This window comes from Camarhynchus parvulus, chromosome 14, assembly GCF_901933205.1.
Source record: "Camarhynchus parvulus chromosome 14, STF_HiC, whole genome shotgun sequence".
Lineage (NCBI taxonomy): Eukaryota > Metazoa > Chordata > Aves > Passeriformes > Thraupidae > Camarhynchus > Camarhynchus parvulus.
This window is the reverse complement of record NC_044584.1, coordinates 4,787,039-4,802,499: the sequence shown is the minus strand read 5'-3', so window position 1 is coordinate 4,802,499 and position 15,461 is coordinate 4,787,039. Positions and strand designations below refer to the sequence as shown.

The window sequence follows — 15,461 nt, the reverse complement described above, 5'->3', positions numbered from 1 at the left end:
AAGTGCCCGGCTGCGGGCTGGCCGTGCTGCTCACACACTGTCATTTTGAAATAAAAACTAATTGCCCGAGCTCGCTAGATTTTTGCTAAGAGGAAATGTCCAGCCTTCCTCGGAAAACAGTAACAAACAGCCTTCAAATCGGAGCTCCATGGTCGTGGTCATCACCCAGATTGTTAATTACCCGGAGTGGCTCACACTCGGGTTGGGAATGTCACCTCAGGTGTGCCAGAGCAGAACGACAAAAGCTGCTGGATCCCACCCGTGTCTCATCAGCCATCTGCCACCAATTAGTGCTGATGAACGTCTGGGCACACTGCGGGCACTCATTTGCATGTGCCCAGTTCCTCCTCGGATGGCTCAGGAGCTGGCTTTGCCTTTCCCGGCCCAGTGCTCAGGAGCTGGCTTTGCCTTTCCCTCCCCTGTGCTCAGGAGCTGGCTTTGCCTTTCCCTCCCCTGTGCTCAGGAGCTGGCTTTGCCTTTCCCGGCCCAGTGCTCAGGAGCTGGCTTTGCCTTCCCTGCCCAGTGCTCAGGAGCTGGCTTTGCCTTTCCCTCCCCTGTGCTCAGGAGCTGGCTTTGCCTTTCCTGCCCAGTGCTCAGGAGCTGGCTTTGCCTTTCCCTCCCATTGCTCAGGAGCTGGCTTTGCCTTTCCCTCCCCTGTGCTCAGGAGCTGGCTTTGCCTTTCCCTCCCCTGTGCTCAGGAGCTGGCTTTGCCTTTCCCTGCCCAGTGCTCAGGAGCTGGCTTTGCCTTTCCCTCCCCTGTGCTCAGGAGCTGGCTTTGCCTTTCCCTCCCCGGGATGTGCCAGCACCACCAGCAGTCACACATCCATCTCCATCCGCGGGGTCCCTCGGGAGCCTCTCCCCAGCTGGCCCTAGAGGGTGACTTGTTCTCCAGAGCAGCAGCTTTACGAGCCTCTGCACATTTCCATGCTGCTCATTACCACTGTTTATTGTTTTACAAGGGCCCAGAGCACTGCTCACATCCCAGGGCTGGCCCGTGGGAGCTCTTGAGCTCTGCGGTGCCAAACTAATTTCCAAAGATGAGGGTTTTCAGGGGTTTATTTGTTCCAGCTCCTTGGGCTCTGCTGTGGTGGCTCCAGGCAGTGCCAGGCTCAGGGCCACTGGCTGCTGTGAATCGTTCTGGGATGGAAATGGCCAAGTGTGCAGGGATAACAGAGGCACCTGTGACATTTACACCCTTGCTTTTGAAACCACAACCGCTGTCTAACCCTTCCCTGGCTCAGGGTGTGTTTGTGTACAGCTACAAAATACCTCAGATATTTCCAAGCTGACATATTCTATTCCTAAAATATTTGATGCCGCTGAGGCATGTCTGAAAAGCATCTAAAATATACAAAATAGCCTGAAAATATCTCATATTAGGGAGGCTGGGCACTTGTTCCAAAGGCCTTTTGAACATCCAACTCTTCATCCTGTCTCAAGGTCCTCGTGCGTGACTGCTGAGCTGGGCCTGCCCTGCACTCGGCCCTCTGCTCCTGAAACCTCGGCTCGTGTCAGTCTTGGCACAAGGAAAATTCATGTCCTGGCCTCAGCCCAGTGCCAGCTCATTAGGAACTGGCACAATCACCCTTTTATGCCTGGCAGGAGGCAGTGGGGGCCCAGGGCAGCACCGAGGTTCTCTGGGGATGCCCATGGGGACATGGCAGGCATTAGAGAAAAGCTCTGCTCCAGAGGAGGGGACTGAGCTGCCATCCCATCCTCCTGCTGCCAGTCTGGGTGCCCCTCTTGAACACTGTTGAGTTGGCATTTTCATTGTCTTGGAGAAGGAGAAGGGGCTAAAGGGGCAGTTTGGTGGGGGAAGGAGGGCTCAGGCTCTGCCCCTGCATGTGCTGGAAGCTCCATGTCTGCCCAGCTCCACGGTGTCCAAACCCTCCTGAGGAGCTGGATGCTGCTCTTACGGATTTGAACACCCAGAAATAAAGAGTTAGAAACAGGCTGGGCTCTCCAAACCTCCCCAGGGAAAACATTGGCAGTGGCTGGAGGGAGCCACAGGTGGGAGCTGCCCCTCAGGATGGGCCGGAGGGACTCTGAGGAGGAGAGGTGGAAAATGAAATATCCAGACAAAGGAAAGAGGCTGCGATTGTGAGATTGGGCTTGGCAGCATAAGAAAGGGAAGAGACAAAAGCAGTCTCCGAGCAAAACGCTGGAATTTAACTTTCACAGCTGCAGAAGGAAAACAATGACTTCCCCCACAAAACTCACTGATGGGCTGCGCTGATGAGGAGATGTCTCAGGAATTTCAATTAAAAGCCAGCGACACTGACAAAGGCGATGAGATTGAAGCGTTCAGAGGTGAGTGAGCGATGGGAGGGAGAACAATAACTGGCGAGGGAGGGAACGGTGCCTGCTCGGGGCTGCGTGGGCTGCGCCCTTCCCAAGGCAGCAGAGTCCCTGCCCGCCCTGCCAGGGGCTGGGATCCGGCCCCAGCTGTGGCCCTGCCAGGGGCTGGGATCCAGCTCCAGCTGTGGCCCGTGCCTCGTGCACCTCCCTCTGCCTCCCCGTGCCCTCCATGGGGATGTGCTGGCTGCAGCAGGGCTGTCCCCTCTGCCTGACCTCTCTGGGGGATGCCTGCTCCTCTGTAGGCTGGAACTGAGCTCTCTGGGCTTGCCTGCCAGCCCCAGGAGCCCTCCCAGAGCTGCCATCCAGGTGATGCCACTGCTCTCCTTCAGGCTCTCCCTCTGCAGCCACTCTGGAGCCAGAGCTCTGTGTGTCCTTGGCAAAGCACCTGAGCTGGGCTGGCAGAGTACACGCGACTGGGAGAGCCACAGAATGGTTTAGGTTGGAAAAGGCCTCTGAAGTCCATCCAGCCCAACTACTCCTCAGCGCTGCCAAAGCCAGCACTGTCCCTTGTCCCCAAGTGCCACATGCACAGGGCTGCTAAATCCCCTCAGGGATGGGGACCCCTGCCCTGGGCAGCTGTGCCAGGGCTGGGCAGCCCCTCCAGGAAGGAATTTCCCCTAAAATCCCACCCTGAGCCCAGCCTGAGGCCGTTCCCTGTGCTCCTGTCCCTGTTCCCTGGAGCAGAGCCCTTCCCCCAGCCGTGCCCTCCTGGCAGGAGCTGTGCAGAGCCACAAGGGCCCCTGAGCCTCCTTTGCTCCAGGCTGAGCCCCTTCCCAGCTCCTCAGGGATTCTCCAGCCCCTTCCCAGCTCCCTCAGCCCCTCCTGGGGCTCCAGCCCCTTCCCCAGCCCCGTTCCCTTCCCTGGACACCCCCCAGCCCCTCCACATCATGAAGGGCCCAAAACTGCCCCCAGGATTTGAGGCAGAGCTTCACCAGCACCCAGCAGAGACAGAGAAGCCCCCAAGCCTTGGCTGGTGGCACTGCAGCAGGTGACAGCAGAGGCACCACGAGCAGCACATGGAAAGAGCCTGCAGCATCCTTCCTGCAGCCACCATGCAAGGAAGATGAATATCTTCCAAGCTGGCACAGCTGACATGGTGCCTGGTGGGAATAGCTCTTCCTTGCAGGCTGCCTGCTGGAGAGACAGCTCTGCTCCCTCCGAGCTGGCACCAGGAGCTGGCACCAGGAGGGCAGCAGGCTGGGCAGGCTGCAGGGATAGGCAGGGATGGATAGAGCCTGGCTAGACCCAGGGCATGGAGCAGCCAAGCTGGAGAGTGTGGGGGCAGCCGTGGCACGAGGCAGCTTTGGAACAACCCTGAGCAGCAGCAGGAGGCAGGGAGGGAGGGAAGGCCTCACACCGAAATATCTCCCTGGCTCTGAGCACGGCACGGAACTTCTGGCACACAGAGCCCTGCCAGGTTCCGTGCCAAAGAAAACAGGCAGACTGGGAGCCCTGACGCACAATGTTTGTGCAGAGCAGCTGGGCAGAGCACGGCGCTGGGCCCCGGCTGGGCTCCTGGTGTCTCCAGCCCTGCGCAGAGCTCTGCTCCCTGCCTGAGCCCAAGGCAGGTGCCATCCCCACGGCTGCTGGCACAGGTGGCACTGGTGGCACCATCTGCCTCTCCGTGCTCACATTGATGCAGCAGCACAAGGGCTCTCTTGGGCTGACCACCGACATGGGGACAAGCTGTTTTTCTGCCTTTAAGAACAAATTTACATATATGTAGATGGCTCGGAGTGCCGGCCCGCTCAGAGCCCTGCCAGATGCCGAAGCCCCGCTTCCCCGAGGCACGCCGTATCTCCAGGCGTCTGTTGTTCCATTAAGCTATTTTTAGCAAACATATCCCCCTTAGTTCAGCTGCCGTTATCTGATTAGTTCCTGCAACTATCTGAGGAGCAACATCTCCAGGCGTGACTGCGATTCTGAGCAGGCTGTGCCTCTGCACACGCCTCTCCTCCACGAGAGGAACTTGCCGGGGATGCTCCTCCTGCCGCGGGGCTCGGAGCTCTGCCAGGCTGAATTTGGGGCTGGGGGCAGCGGGACCAGCCCCGGGGCAGCCCCGGGCACAGGCGGGGTTATCCGGGAGCGCTTCCCGGCACCGCGTCCTCTCCTCCGGCGTTGCCCCGATGCGGCGGCGATGAACAGCTGGCTTTGTTTGCTCCGGAGCGCGGGGCCGCTGCTGGAGATTTCCATCAGCCTCGCCTGGGCATGGCAGCGGGGCAAAGTCCTGGCGTGCCCCGAAGGTGCCAGGGCAGGGTGTACCCCGTTCCTGGGTAAGGTGCACCACGGCCGTGGCTCAGGGACCGGTGAAAAACCTGCAGCCCACAGATGGTTCCAGCACTGCACTTTGTTCCCAGGCCTCAGCCTCTATTGACTGCAGCTGTCCTGGAAAATCAGATTATAGTGCAAAAGCATGGCATGCAGTCTGCTCTGCCGAGGCAGCTCTTCCATCTCCCGGCTGGATCGCCGGGATGCAGGGGAGTGGGATGCTGAGCCTCCACCGTGACAGCTTTTCCTTCAGCCTCAGCTGTGTCGGAGGACGCTGCAGACCCAGAGCTCCTCAGCATTCATCCCCTGGAGCCTGTGACAGCCGTGCCCGTGCCCGGGACTGGGGTGGCAGCAGGGGATGTCACCGAGGAGCTGTGCACAGGAGCTCCTAACCTGGCCCAGCTCCCTTGTCCGCGGTTAAATCCATCAGAACCCTGCTGCCTGCTCCTCCTCCTCCCCATGGGGTGCTTCAGGGATAAACCATAGATTTAAATGCTCCCAAAGGGAAAATCTCGTCCATGCCCACAGTGAGAATGACCCCTCGGCATCACCACAGCTGTCACCCGAGCTCTGGTGCTGGTCCCGGGCTCTCTGGGACGCTGATCCCTGCCCTGTCAGCTGTCACTCCCTGTGCCAGCGCTGTCACTGACTCCATCTTCACCATGTGCCTGCCTGGCTTCTCCTGACAGTGATTTACTCCTCGCTCCCGCTTCCCTGTGCCTGTCCAGGCCTCCAAACCCAGCCAGGCTGTTCCCGAGCTGCCGAACATGTCAGGCAGCTGACGGCATTTATTCCAGCCGAGACACCGCCAGTGCCTCAGACGGCACTCGGGAGCAGAGAGAGGAACCAGTTGCTGAGACACACTGGGGGAGCCGGGCTCCAGTCCCACAGCCCAGGCTCCATCCCCCCGTGGTCGGGACCCAGTTCCACCCTTACACCCCCGAGGGATGCTGCGGGCGGCTGAGGGTCTGTGACTGCCTGAGTGGCCCTCCCACACCGTGCCGGCAAACCGAGAGGGATGGATGGACGTGGCTGCGGGACGGACCCCAGACCGAGCTGCGGGACGGACCCCAACCCGGCTGTGGAGCTGCACTCCCCCACCCCGATGCGCACCCCGCCCGCGGGGCTGCCGTGTGCGGCATTGGCACCCCACGCTGCTCCCCGGGGTGCGGGTGCCACCCTCCATTCGCCGTTCCCTTCGCTCCTACAGACCCACCCGAGGCGGCTCCCGGTGCCCCCACGGCAACGCGCCTCGGGGCCGGGCGTGCAGGGCACCGCGGGGAGCGGGCACCGCGGGGAGTGCTGCCCCCGTCCTCGCCTCCCTTCACGCGGGTGCAGATCCCCCCGCAGCCCGTTCTCGCCGTGCCCGCTCCCCCCGGTGCCCCCCACTCCTCCCGCTCCCCCCGGTGCCCCCCGTTCCCCCCGCTCCCCCCGGTGCCCCCCGTTCCCCCGCTCCCCCCGGTGCCCCCCGTTCCCCCGCTCCCCGGCGCCCCCGCTGCCCCCCGTTCCTCCCCGTCCCCCGCTCCCCCCGTTCCCCCGTCCCCCCGTTCCTCCGCTCCCCGGCGCCCCCCGCTCCCCCCCCCGTTTCCCCCGCTCCCCCCGCTCCTCCCGGTGCCGGCGCTGCGGGGCGCGGAGGGGCGGGGTCAGCGCTCAGACCACGCCCCCTTTCCCGCCCTCCGCGCGCTCCCATTGGCGGAGGGGCGGCGCCGGGCGGGGCCGGGCGGGGCGGCGGCGGCGGCTCCCGCGCCCCCCAGCGCCCGGCGCGGCCGCGGCGCCGGCCCCGGGATGTCGCGCAAGAAGGCGGCTCGCAGCAAGGGCGGCGGTGCCGCGCCCTCCGCCGCGCTGCCCCCGCCGGGCAGGGCTCCGGCCGCGCCACCGCCGCCCCCGGGGCAGCTCCGCCGCCGCCGCCGCCGCCCCCGAGCTGCCCCGCAACGGCGGCGCGGCGGCGGCCGGGCGGCCCTCGCTGAGCAGCAGCGGGGAGTTTTACGACCTCGCCTTCAAGGTGCGGGAGCGGAGAGGGCGGCGGGGAGGGTTGTGGGAGTGCGGGTCAGGCGGGTGCGGGGCCGGGGGTAGCGTCGCCGAAGTTCCCGGCGGCCAGGACCGGGCGGGCATCCCTGCATCCCTTCGTCCCTGCATCCCTGCATCCTGCATCCCTTCGTCCCTTCGTCTCTGCATCTCTTTCTCCCTTCATCCCTGCCTGCCTGGATCCCTGCTTGCCTGGATCCCTGCTTGCCTGGATCCCTGCTTTCCCCTCTCCCAGCCCTCATCCCGCCCCTCCGCAGCCGCCCGGTCGGGGTATCGCTCGGCGGGGGCTGCGCCCGCAGAGCCCCCGGAGCGGGGCTGGGGCTGCGGGACTTGTGCAAGTGACGGCCAAAGGCTGCTCCGGGGAGTTGCTGTAAGCCCCCGATGCTGTGAGCCTGCAGGGAAGCGGGGCTGTGAGCCGGGTGGTGATGGCACCCCCGAGGGGCACCGAATGTGCTCCGGCTGCCGCTCACATGTCCCCAGCCTGCTGCGCTCAGGTGGCTTCTCCTCGCCGCTCAGACCCTGGCGAGCGAGTCACAGCGCAAATGAATCTGCTTCCTCCCCACTTCATCCTGCGACCTGATGCCAGCCCAGCTCGGAGCTCATTCGATGATTTTGGGGCTCATTTAGTGATTTGGGCTGGGGGCACGGCTCGGTGAAACCGCTGTGTGTTTGTGACACGGATCTCTGTGCCGAGCCCGGGCCATGGAGCCTGGAGAGAGCGGCTTTGCTGGGGCTGGTCCTGCCTGCTGTGTGTGGGGAGAGCTTGGTGCTTGTGGGGTTGTGGTGTGGAGGTTTGGGGTGTGGGGTAGAAGATGTTCAGGTTTGGGATGTGGGGTTGGAGAGGGATGTTCCAGAAATGTGCTTGGTTGCTTTGGTAGGTGGTTGGTCCTGATACAGCTGCATTAATGGTTCAACAGCTTCCCTAAAATGGAGCCACCTCTGTGTTTGCACTGGTCCTTGGCTCCTGGAGCTCACCTGTGCCTGCCCAGGCTGAGGCTTTCCCTAGGGATGGTCCCCATGGCAGAGGGTGAACCCAATGTGTCTCAGATAAGCCCAAACACGCCGGGAAGGGAAAGCATCTGCTAATGGTCTGGCTGGTTTTGACCCAGTGGCAGCAGAAATTGCTTTGTGTCCAGTAACAGCCTGGTTTATTAAACTTTCTCCTTCCCTCTCTCCTGAGGCTCCCGATCTGTGCCAAGTCCTGGGCACAGGGCTGGCTCCTGGCCCTGGGCACTCTCTGTGCCTGAGTGAGGCTTTGCTGGTGCTGGGAGAAGCTGCTGTTGAGGGTCACCTATTCCAAAAAGATGTCTGGAAAATTTTTTAAAAAATCAATATTTTGTACAAAAATGACTTTTTTTCGTCCTTCCCTTGGCTTCACACTGGTACCCCTGTGGGCTCTGGCTGCCCTCGCCCCGCTGTGCCAGGGCTCGGTGCCTGGTGCTCTGTGGGACACCGCTGTGGGGCTCTGCTGGGGGTGTGGGGCGCCGTGGGCACATCCTGCCCTCCTTGGCAGCGCCAGAACGAGCTGCACCTGCGGCTGGGGCTGCTGCTGCCTCTGCAGAGGGCTGCTGGCGTTTGCCACTTGTGGCAGCCCCTGCGAGGGTTCGGTGTGACCCGGGGCGGTCCCTGCCACAAAGCCATTTCAGCCCTGTCACGGGTTAATGGCTCGTGGAAGGCTGATGGCAGAGAGAAGGAGCCTGGCACGGCAGGTGTGGAAGGAGCTGGCACAGCCCCGCTGCTGTCGCGGATTTCTCGGTGTCATCCCACCAAGGGCAGCAGGGTCAGCGCCCTGGGGGCAGCAGGGCTGTTGGTGTGGGCAGAGGCTTTGGGGAGCTGCGTTTGGAAGCAGCCTCAGCTCTGCCGTGGCTGCTTTGTGGCGAGGAGCTGCCTGCCCTGTCTGTGCCCAGGCCGGCTGCTGGGTGGGGAAACTGAGGCAGGTGGCACCGGGAGCTGCTGCCTTGGCATCCATGGAGGGCTGGCAGGGTGGCCGTGGGCATGTGTGGGTGCCACTGAAGCGAGGGCAGAGGGCACCCCTGGAGCTGGCACTGTGGCTGGGGACCCCCCCGAGCAGTGTCACCCTCCTGGGAAGCCCCACACGGGGTGGGCTGTTCTGTGGGCACAGCAGGGGCAGCTCGTGTCACTCTTGGTTTTCACAGACCTGTTAAGTGCCTGTCAGGGGAAGGTGTCTCCAGTTTGGTGACATGGTGCAGGGTCTGAATAATCCCCTTGTGTGCCTTCCCCACCCTGCCCTGGCCCCCAGGACATCACTCTTGGATGTGCTTCTTCCCCCCAGGCACGGCTGCCCAGAGCTGCGATGGAGCGGGGTGATGGCTGCAGTGGGGCTGCCGTCCCAAACCTGCAGCCTCACACCCCTCCCTCCCTCCCTCCCTCCATCCCTCCTCCCTCCATCCCTGCAGGTGATGCTGGTGGGGGACTCGGGGGTCGGCAAGACCTGCCTGCTGGTGCGCTTCAAGGACGGCGCCTTCCTGGCCGGCAGCTTCATCTCCACCGTGGGGATCGACTTCAGGGTGAGTGACGGGACCCCTCTGGGGTCGGGCAGGTGAGTGCTGGGATTTGCAGAGGGGTAACTGAACACTGAACCTCTGCAGCCGTGCCAGCTCCAGCAGCAGCAGCGTCTTTGTTACGGCTTTGCCAGAGATGGGGCAGCCTCTCCTCTGCTCAGGATCCTGGGGATAATTCCTGTAACAACTGAGGCCTGACATCTGCCCGTGAAAATATTTCCCTGAGGCAGTTCCAGTGGTTTTTAAGAGTTGTGCAGGTTTTTTTTTCCTTGAAACAGCAAAACCAAAACTGATAAAAACCAGAATGCCCTGGAAGAATCTCCTGAGCACAGCTTTGGGGTGCTGATGTGGGGCTGTGTTGTGCTGAGGGATCTCTGAGGTCTCTGTTTGGTTGGGAGCAATGGGAGCATCCTGATCCAGGAGAGTCATGGGGGCAGTGCTGGGGGCTGTGCAGCTCCAGTGAGGAGAGTGGGAATTGCTGCGCACAGGGAATAAGAAGAATTCTTATGGGGGAAGAAAGGGGATCACATCACACCCTGCAGTGCCCCAGTGTGCCAGGGCATCCTTTGCCAGGCAGGAACATCTGAGTACGGCCCCAGGCCTTGTAACCTGCCCTTGGCCGTGTTTCCCTGTCAGTCCCGTGCTGGGGGGCTGCCTGGGGTCTCTGTGGTTCCCTCAGGCCCTGTCCAAGGGGATCCCCACCCGTGGGGTGGGACAGCAGAGCCACAGGAACAGTGACTTTACAGAGGTGGCACCAAAGAGCCTTTCCAGCAGCTGTGCAGGGCACGAGGCAGTTTTGGCACCAAGGCAGCACGCCTGGCTTGCCAGATCAGCTGCTCCCTGTCCCTCACCAGTCCCCCAACCATCTGCTCCCTCCAAAGTGTGAGCTTGTCACCTCCCGGGATGTCTGGGCAGTGCTGCTCTCCCTGCCCTGCTCCCGGCTGTGCCGTCTCTCTGTGATGGATTTGGCTCCATTTGGGGGCTCTGCTGGGTGCTGTGAGGAGCTGCTGGTGACGCCACACACCAGTGTTGTGTCTTCCCAGCGCCTTTCCCCAGCAGGATCTCGGATCTTGACTTTTCTTGGGGGATTTCTGGGAGATGAGTGTCTCCTGTGACCTGCTGCTTGGCTGGGGTGTGAGTAATAACCCTGTGGTGCAGTGACATTGGGAAGGGTGAGGGACAGCTCAGGAAGCCCTGAGCAAGGAGGGGATGCTCCATGCCTAGCGAGGCTGGGGGCTGCTGCAGGTGAAATGGTAAATTGGGGTCTGTAATTGTACACAAAGGTAATTACACAGTGTTCAGGTGTTCTTCAAATAAAAGGGTTTTATTACTGATCGGAGTGATTGATACAGAGGGCAGCCATAAAACCCTGTGACTTATTGATTAGAGTGCTGAAATGACTGTTACTGAGGAGCAATCAAATTAAAGTTAATTTACTTCTCTAATAGAGCTGCTAGAGCTCCATGTCTCTGAAATGGGCAGATTATACAGTGGGGGAGATCATGTGTATGCCCTAAAACTCATTATTATCATCCTTGTAAGGCATTCATAATTTTGGGGGGACATGGAAATAGTTTTTTGATGTGCCTCTGCATTCCCAGCAGGATAATCCTGTTTGGTAATTGCCCCTCTCGCCGTGGGCGCCGTGATGCAGATGATGCTCTGGGGTGGCAACACTGGAGGCTTCTGCTGGTTTTAATTTGTGTCTTTTTAATCACAGAACTGTCACATCACAGCTCCTTCTCCCTGCAGCCCCGAGTCTGGCAGGGGTTTGCGGGCTGAAGCACTGAGGTGGCACTGGTGGGAAGGTGTCACTGGGGTTCTCAGTGTTCTCTTTGCCCGCTGTGCAGGGTGCTGAGCGAGCACAGGGGGTTATTTTGGGTTTTTGGCAGGGTTTGTGGCACTCCCTGAGCCTGGCTGGCACCCGGGGCTGCAGGGAGCTCCCCAAGGCCAGCGTGTGTGCCAGCTGCTCTCCTGTGCACGCCCGGCCTTGCTGGGACCTGCCGCGTCCCTGGGGCCATCCTGGCTCAGGACAGCACGGGCACGGAGCTGCCCAGCTCCACACGCTGTCCTGGGCACCATCTCCACCCTCCTGATGCCCTCTGGTCCCTGCCATGGCTCTGGGGCAGCCCAGCTCCCTCCTCTCCCAGCCCATCCTCTGGTCCCAGCGGGCTCTGGGATCATTGCCCCTGTTCAAGGATGTCAGACCCTCAGGTGCACCCAGAGCTAATGGCTCACACAGGCCAGAGCGAATGTAAATGAATAGAAATCCATTTCAAATTAATCTGGCATTACTATTCCTAATGGCCCCTGAGGTTTGTTCCCTCCTGCTGTTTTATGTGTAGGGGGAACCTCCCGCGACGTGTTTGTTTATTATCATCTCTTAAACAAAGAGGGATGTTGATCTGAGTGTGTTTGGAAAACAAACCGCTGATGCTGGGGAAACAAAGATGATTGTAATATTAAAAAAGGCATCAAAATGGCACCTGTTGGCTTCGAGCTTTGGAGGTGCTGAGTCCTCAGCGTTCCATCCCGGGGAAATGTGGTTTGCTGGGGGAGCATCTTTAGCTCCTGGGGGTGACTCCAGCCTTCCCAGTGCAGCTGGGACAGGGCCAGGCTGAGGGTTTGGCTGGGGGTGCAGTGATGGGTGGGTGCCCTGGAAGCAGAGCCCTGGGCGAGGGGTCCTGCTCTGGCAGAGCTTTGGCTGAGCAGGAACCTCTGGTTGAGCAGGAACCTGTGTCTGAGCAAGAACCTCTGGTTGAGCAGGAACCTCTGTCTGAGCAGGAACCTCTGTCTAAGCAAGAACCTCTGGTTGAGCAGGAACCTCTGTCTGAGCTCCTGAGCTGCCCCCCTGGCTGGGGGACAAACCCCTCTCTGCCTGGATCACAGGTGACACCTTCAAGGTGTCATTGCTAGATAATGAGGGGTTAATTACTGCCCTCCATGAGCTGTGCCATGGCACAAGAGGAATCCTGGCAGGTGCCTCTGCCTGGGGCTCTCTCCCCACAGATCCCCACTGGCGAGGGCACAGCAGCTCTGGGCAGGCTGGGGGTGCTTTCCTGGCTTCACACATTGCGGTTCCAGGGAGAAGGGGCTCCTGGAAAAGAGCAGGTCTGCTGCGCAGGGGTGTGAATCCCGATTTTCTCAGTGCCACGGCAGGAGCTGCCTCTCCTTGTAATTTTGGCAACGCTTCAGAAACCCCGACAGAAACTCAAGCTGTGCAGCCAGGGGGACTCGTGGCCTGTCGTGACAGCTGAGTGATGGGAGTCTCGCCTAAGTGAGGAGCCAAGGGGCCACGTGAAGCCCCTGTGCCCCTGTCCCCAGGGACACCTGGGCTCTGTGGGGCTGCCCCATCCTCACAGCCCCGAGCTCTGCAGGCTTGGGCGAGGGAAGATTTTTGTACTAATTGGACCCAAAAGGAGAAGAACATAAAAGAAAAAAATTAAGGATGAGCCTTTCCTCCCTGGGAAGAGGTGCTAATGAGCTCCTTTGCGTTAGCAGGGGCGATGGTTCCTGTGTTAATCAGGGGATGAAACCGCCGGGAAGCTTTTTGGTGGAGTTCAGAGCAGGGTGGCTGCTCTTGGTGCTGTCCCAGGTGTGCACGGTGTCACTGCTGTGCTGCTGCCCCGAGGACAGGCAGCAAAGCAGCAAAGCAGCGAAGCAGCATCGTGCTGGCACCTGGCTCGGGAGGAGCCAGCCCGGAGCTGGGCACAGCTCCAGCTGCCAGGGCAGGCGGTGGCACCGGGGACCTTTCCTTTGAAGGCTCAGCTTTGATGTGCACAGGTTCACAGGGCTGGCTGGGGGGGTTCAGCTGCTGCCCGGCCCCCTCGGGAGGCTCCGTGCTCTGCCCCAGCCTTGGCTGTGCCGTGCTTAATGTGGGAGTGCTGTAAATAAAACCTGTCCCGGTGGCCCTGAGCTCTAAGGACTCCTGATTACACTGGGCCCTGGGCGGCTCAGGGCTGGAATCAGCGGTGCTCATGTGGTTTTTGTTTTTGTTTTGTTGGTTTTTTTTTTTTTTTTTTTTTAACATGGGAGGTTCATGGCATCTCTGGTTGTTTTTTGTTGTGTTTGTGTGCCCCTTCCACAGGCTGCCTTCTGCTCCTGCAGCGAGCTGAGCTTTACAGAGCTGAGCTTTGCAGAGCTGAGCTTTACAGAGCTGAGCTTTGCAGGAGGATGGGAACCTTTGCTCCAGCCCTGCAGAGGAGCAGTGACCACGGTTTGGATTCACCCAGACTGGTCCTGGGGGTGCTGGGAGGGGGCTGGGGGTGCCCTGAGCATCTGCTGGTCCCCAGTGGGCACCCAAATCCCTGCCCCTGGGGCGTGCTCTGCTCCCCAGCAGGTGCCCACATCCCTGCCCAAATCCCAGCCCTCATCCCTGCCCTCCCAGCCTTTGAAGGGCTGGAGCAACCTGGAGCCTCCTGGAAGCCAGGGCTGGCTTTTATCTCAGCGGTTGGCGCAGAGCATTAGCAGGGCTCATTTTCTGATGGATCAATCTGGAAAAAGTGGGAGGGGAGCTGCTTAGGCCAGAAGAAAGAAATGGAAATAAATTAATTTCAGTGTCTTTCTGTGCAAGATTAGCCCTGGCTGTTAGAGGGAGGGAGCTGGGCAAAGTGTTTCGTCTCTCCTTTGCTGTGTGGGGTCAGGGTGGGCTTTGCTGCAGGGGTGGGTTTAGCTTGGTCTCCAGGGCTGCAGCTCTGGAGGGAAGGGGCCTTTTCCTGGGAGAAACATCTTGGTGCTGCCAAGTGGCTTGGACCAAATTCCCCTTCATGGGCCCGTGCCAGTGGCAGCAGAGGTGCAACCGGGATGGATGGGGAAGGTGGGGCAGGAGCAGGCAGGGGATGCCTGTGCTCCCACCTTGGCTGTGCCCATGGCAAATGCTTGGAACGGGATGACCTTTAAGGTCCCTTCCAACCCAAACCATTCCATGTTTCTGTGTGTTTCCAGCAGCTCTTTGTCTGAAAAGCAGTTTGCTCTGCAGCTCCCATTGCTGGATGAATTTTAATAGCAGCCAGTAGCTGATTTCATATTTTTGCATTTCTCACTGTGTGGAGAGCTGGGCTCAGTTTGCCCAGAGCAGATTTCCATCCCTGCAAGTGCTCAAGGACAAGCTGGATGGGGTTTGGAGCAGCCTGCTCTGGTGGAAGGTGTCCCTGGCCTGGGCAGGGTTTGCACTGGATGCTTTTGAGATCCCTTCCAACCCAAACCATTCCAGGGGTCTCTGGTGGTTCCTGCCATGCTCCCCCTCTCTGCCTGGTGCCAGAGTATGGGCATGGTGCTATCACCAGTGCTTGGGGAGCAGCTGTGCCCAAATGCAGCACGGGGAGGCAGATCCTGGCAGTTTTGCAGCCCTGGTCAGCTGGCACTGTGCCCCTTGTGCCCATGTGTGGCTCTGAGGGTGCTGCTCCCCCACAGCCCGTTCCCCGCTCCCAGGACGGGCTCTCAGGGCAGTAAATATCCATTTCCCTGGGAACCAAGCCCTGCTTTTCTTGCAGGGCTGCTGCTGCCTGGCAGAGGGACACCCAGAGCTCTGCAGTCGGTGCCTGTCATTTGCATGCAGGGCTCAGTTGCCAAGGGATGCTGCTGGTGCCCGTGCCCGCTGCTCGCAGCTCCCGGGGTTTATCCATCCTCCTGTGCCTCCAGCTCTTGGAAAATAAACCCATAAACGCCCCCAGCTCTGCAGCACAGCAGGGAGAGGCAAGGCCCCGTGTGCAGGCGGTGATCCCATGCACAAGGGACTCCACTGCTGCCCTGGGGAAGGCACAGCAAGGAGATGAACGTCTTCAAAGCAAAGAAGTGCCTGAGCAGCTGGGGCGGCAGCCAGCCCCAGAGCCTGCTGAAGAAAACTCTTAACCAGCTTAATCCTCTTTGCAGGATGGTGGGAAGGTGCCTTCTCCACCTCCTTGGTGTCAGAAATACCACCCGGAGTGGTTTGGATGTGGAATTTTTTATCCATTCCAGCTGCCAGGGTGGTGCTGGGGATGTGGGGCTTGCAAGATGCTTCTGGAAGGGCACCAGTGTCTCCAGGCTCCTGCAGCCCTGATGCTCGGTGTATTCCTGGTGCCTGTTGGTAGCTGGTGTCCCTGTGGGTCTGTCCTGGCCTGGGCTGGTTGGAATGATGGATTTCATTAGCTCAGGGGGAGAGAGAGGGCCTGGGCTGCTCAGGAGCTGCAGTGCCAGGACACAGGCAAGGAAAACACAAACTTGGGAGCTGTTGGTGCAAGGAGGGAGCTTGTAAAGGTGCTCAGCACAACCTGCCTCTGTATCCTCCTGGTCAGAGCTGTGGGGGAG

At 60.4% G+C, this 15,461-nt stretch overlaps 1 protein-coding gene across 2 annotated transcripts in view; it reads left to right on the top strand.

Moving 5' to 3' along the window:
- Positions 1–2,201: 2,201 nt before the first annotated feature.
- Positions 2,202–15,461, top strand: part of RAB26 (RAB26, member RAS oncogene family) — a 31,073-nt gene continuing 17,813 nt past the window's right edge. Inside the window, exons 1-2 of one of the 2 annotated variants that reach the window (XM_030958504.1) lie at positions 2,202–2,310; positions 9,069–9,179. In XM_030958504.1, coding sequence (XP_030814364.1) covers positions 2,290–2,310; positions 9,069–9,179 — 132 coding nt within the window. In that variant the 5' untranslated portion in view covers positions 2,202–2,289. Of the gene's footprint in view, positions 2,311–6,535; positions 6,629–9,068; positions 9,180–15,461 lie in introns of those variants that run through there. The other variant, XM_030958505.1, reaches the window with a different exon arrangement.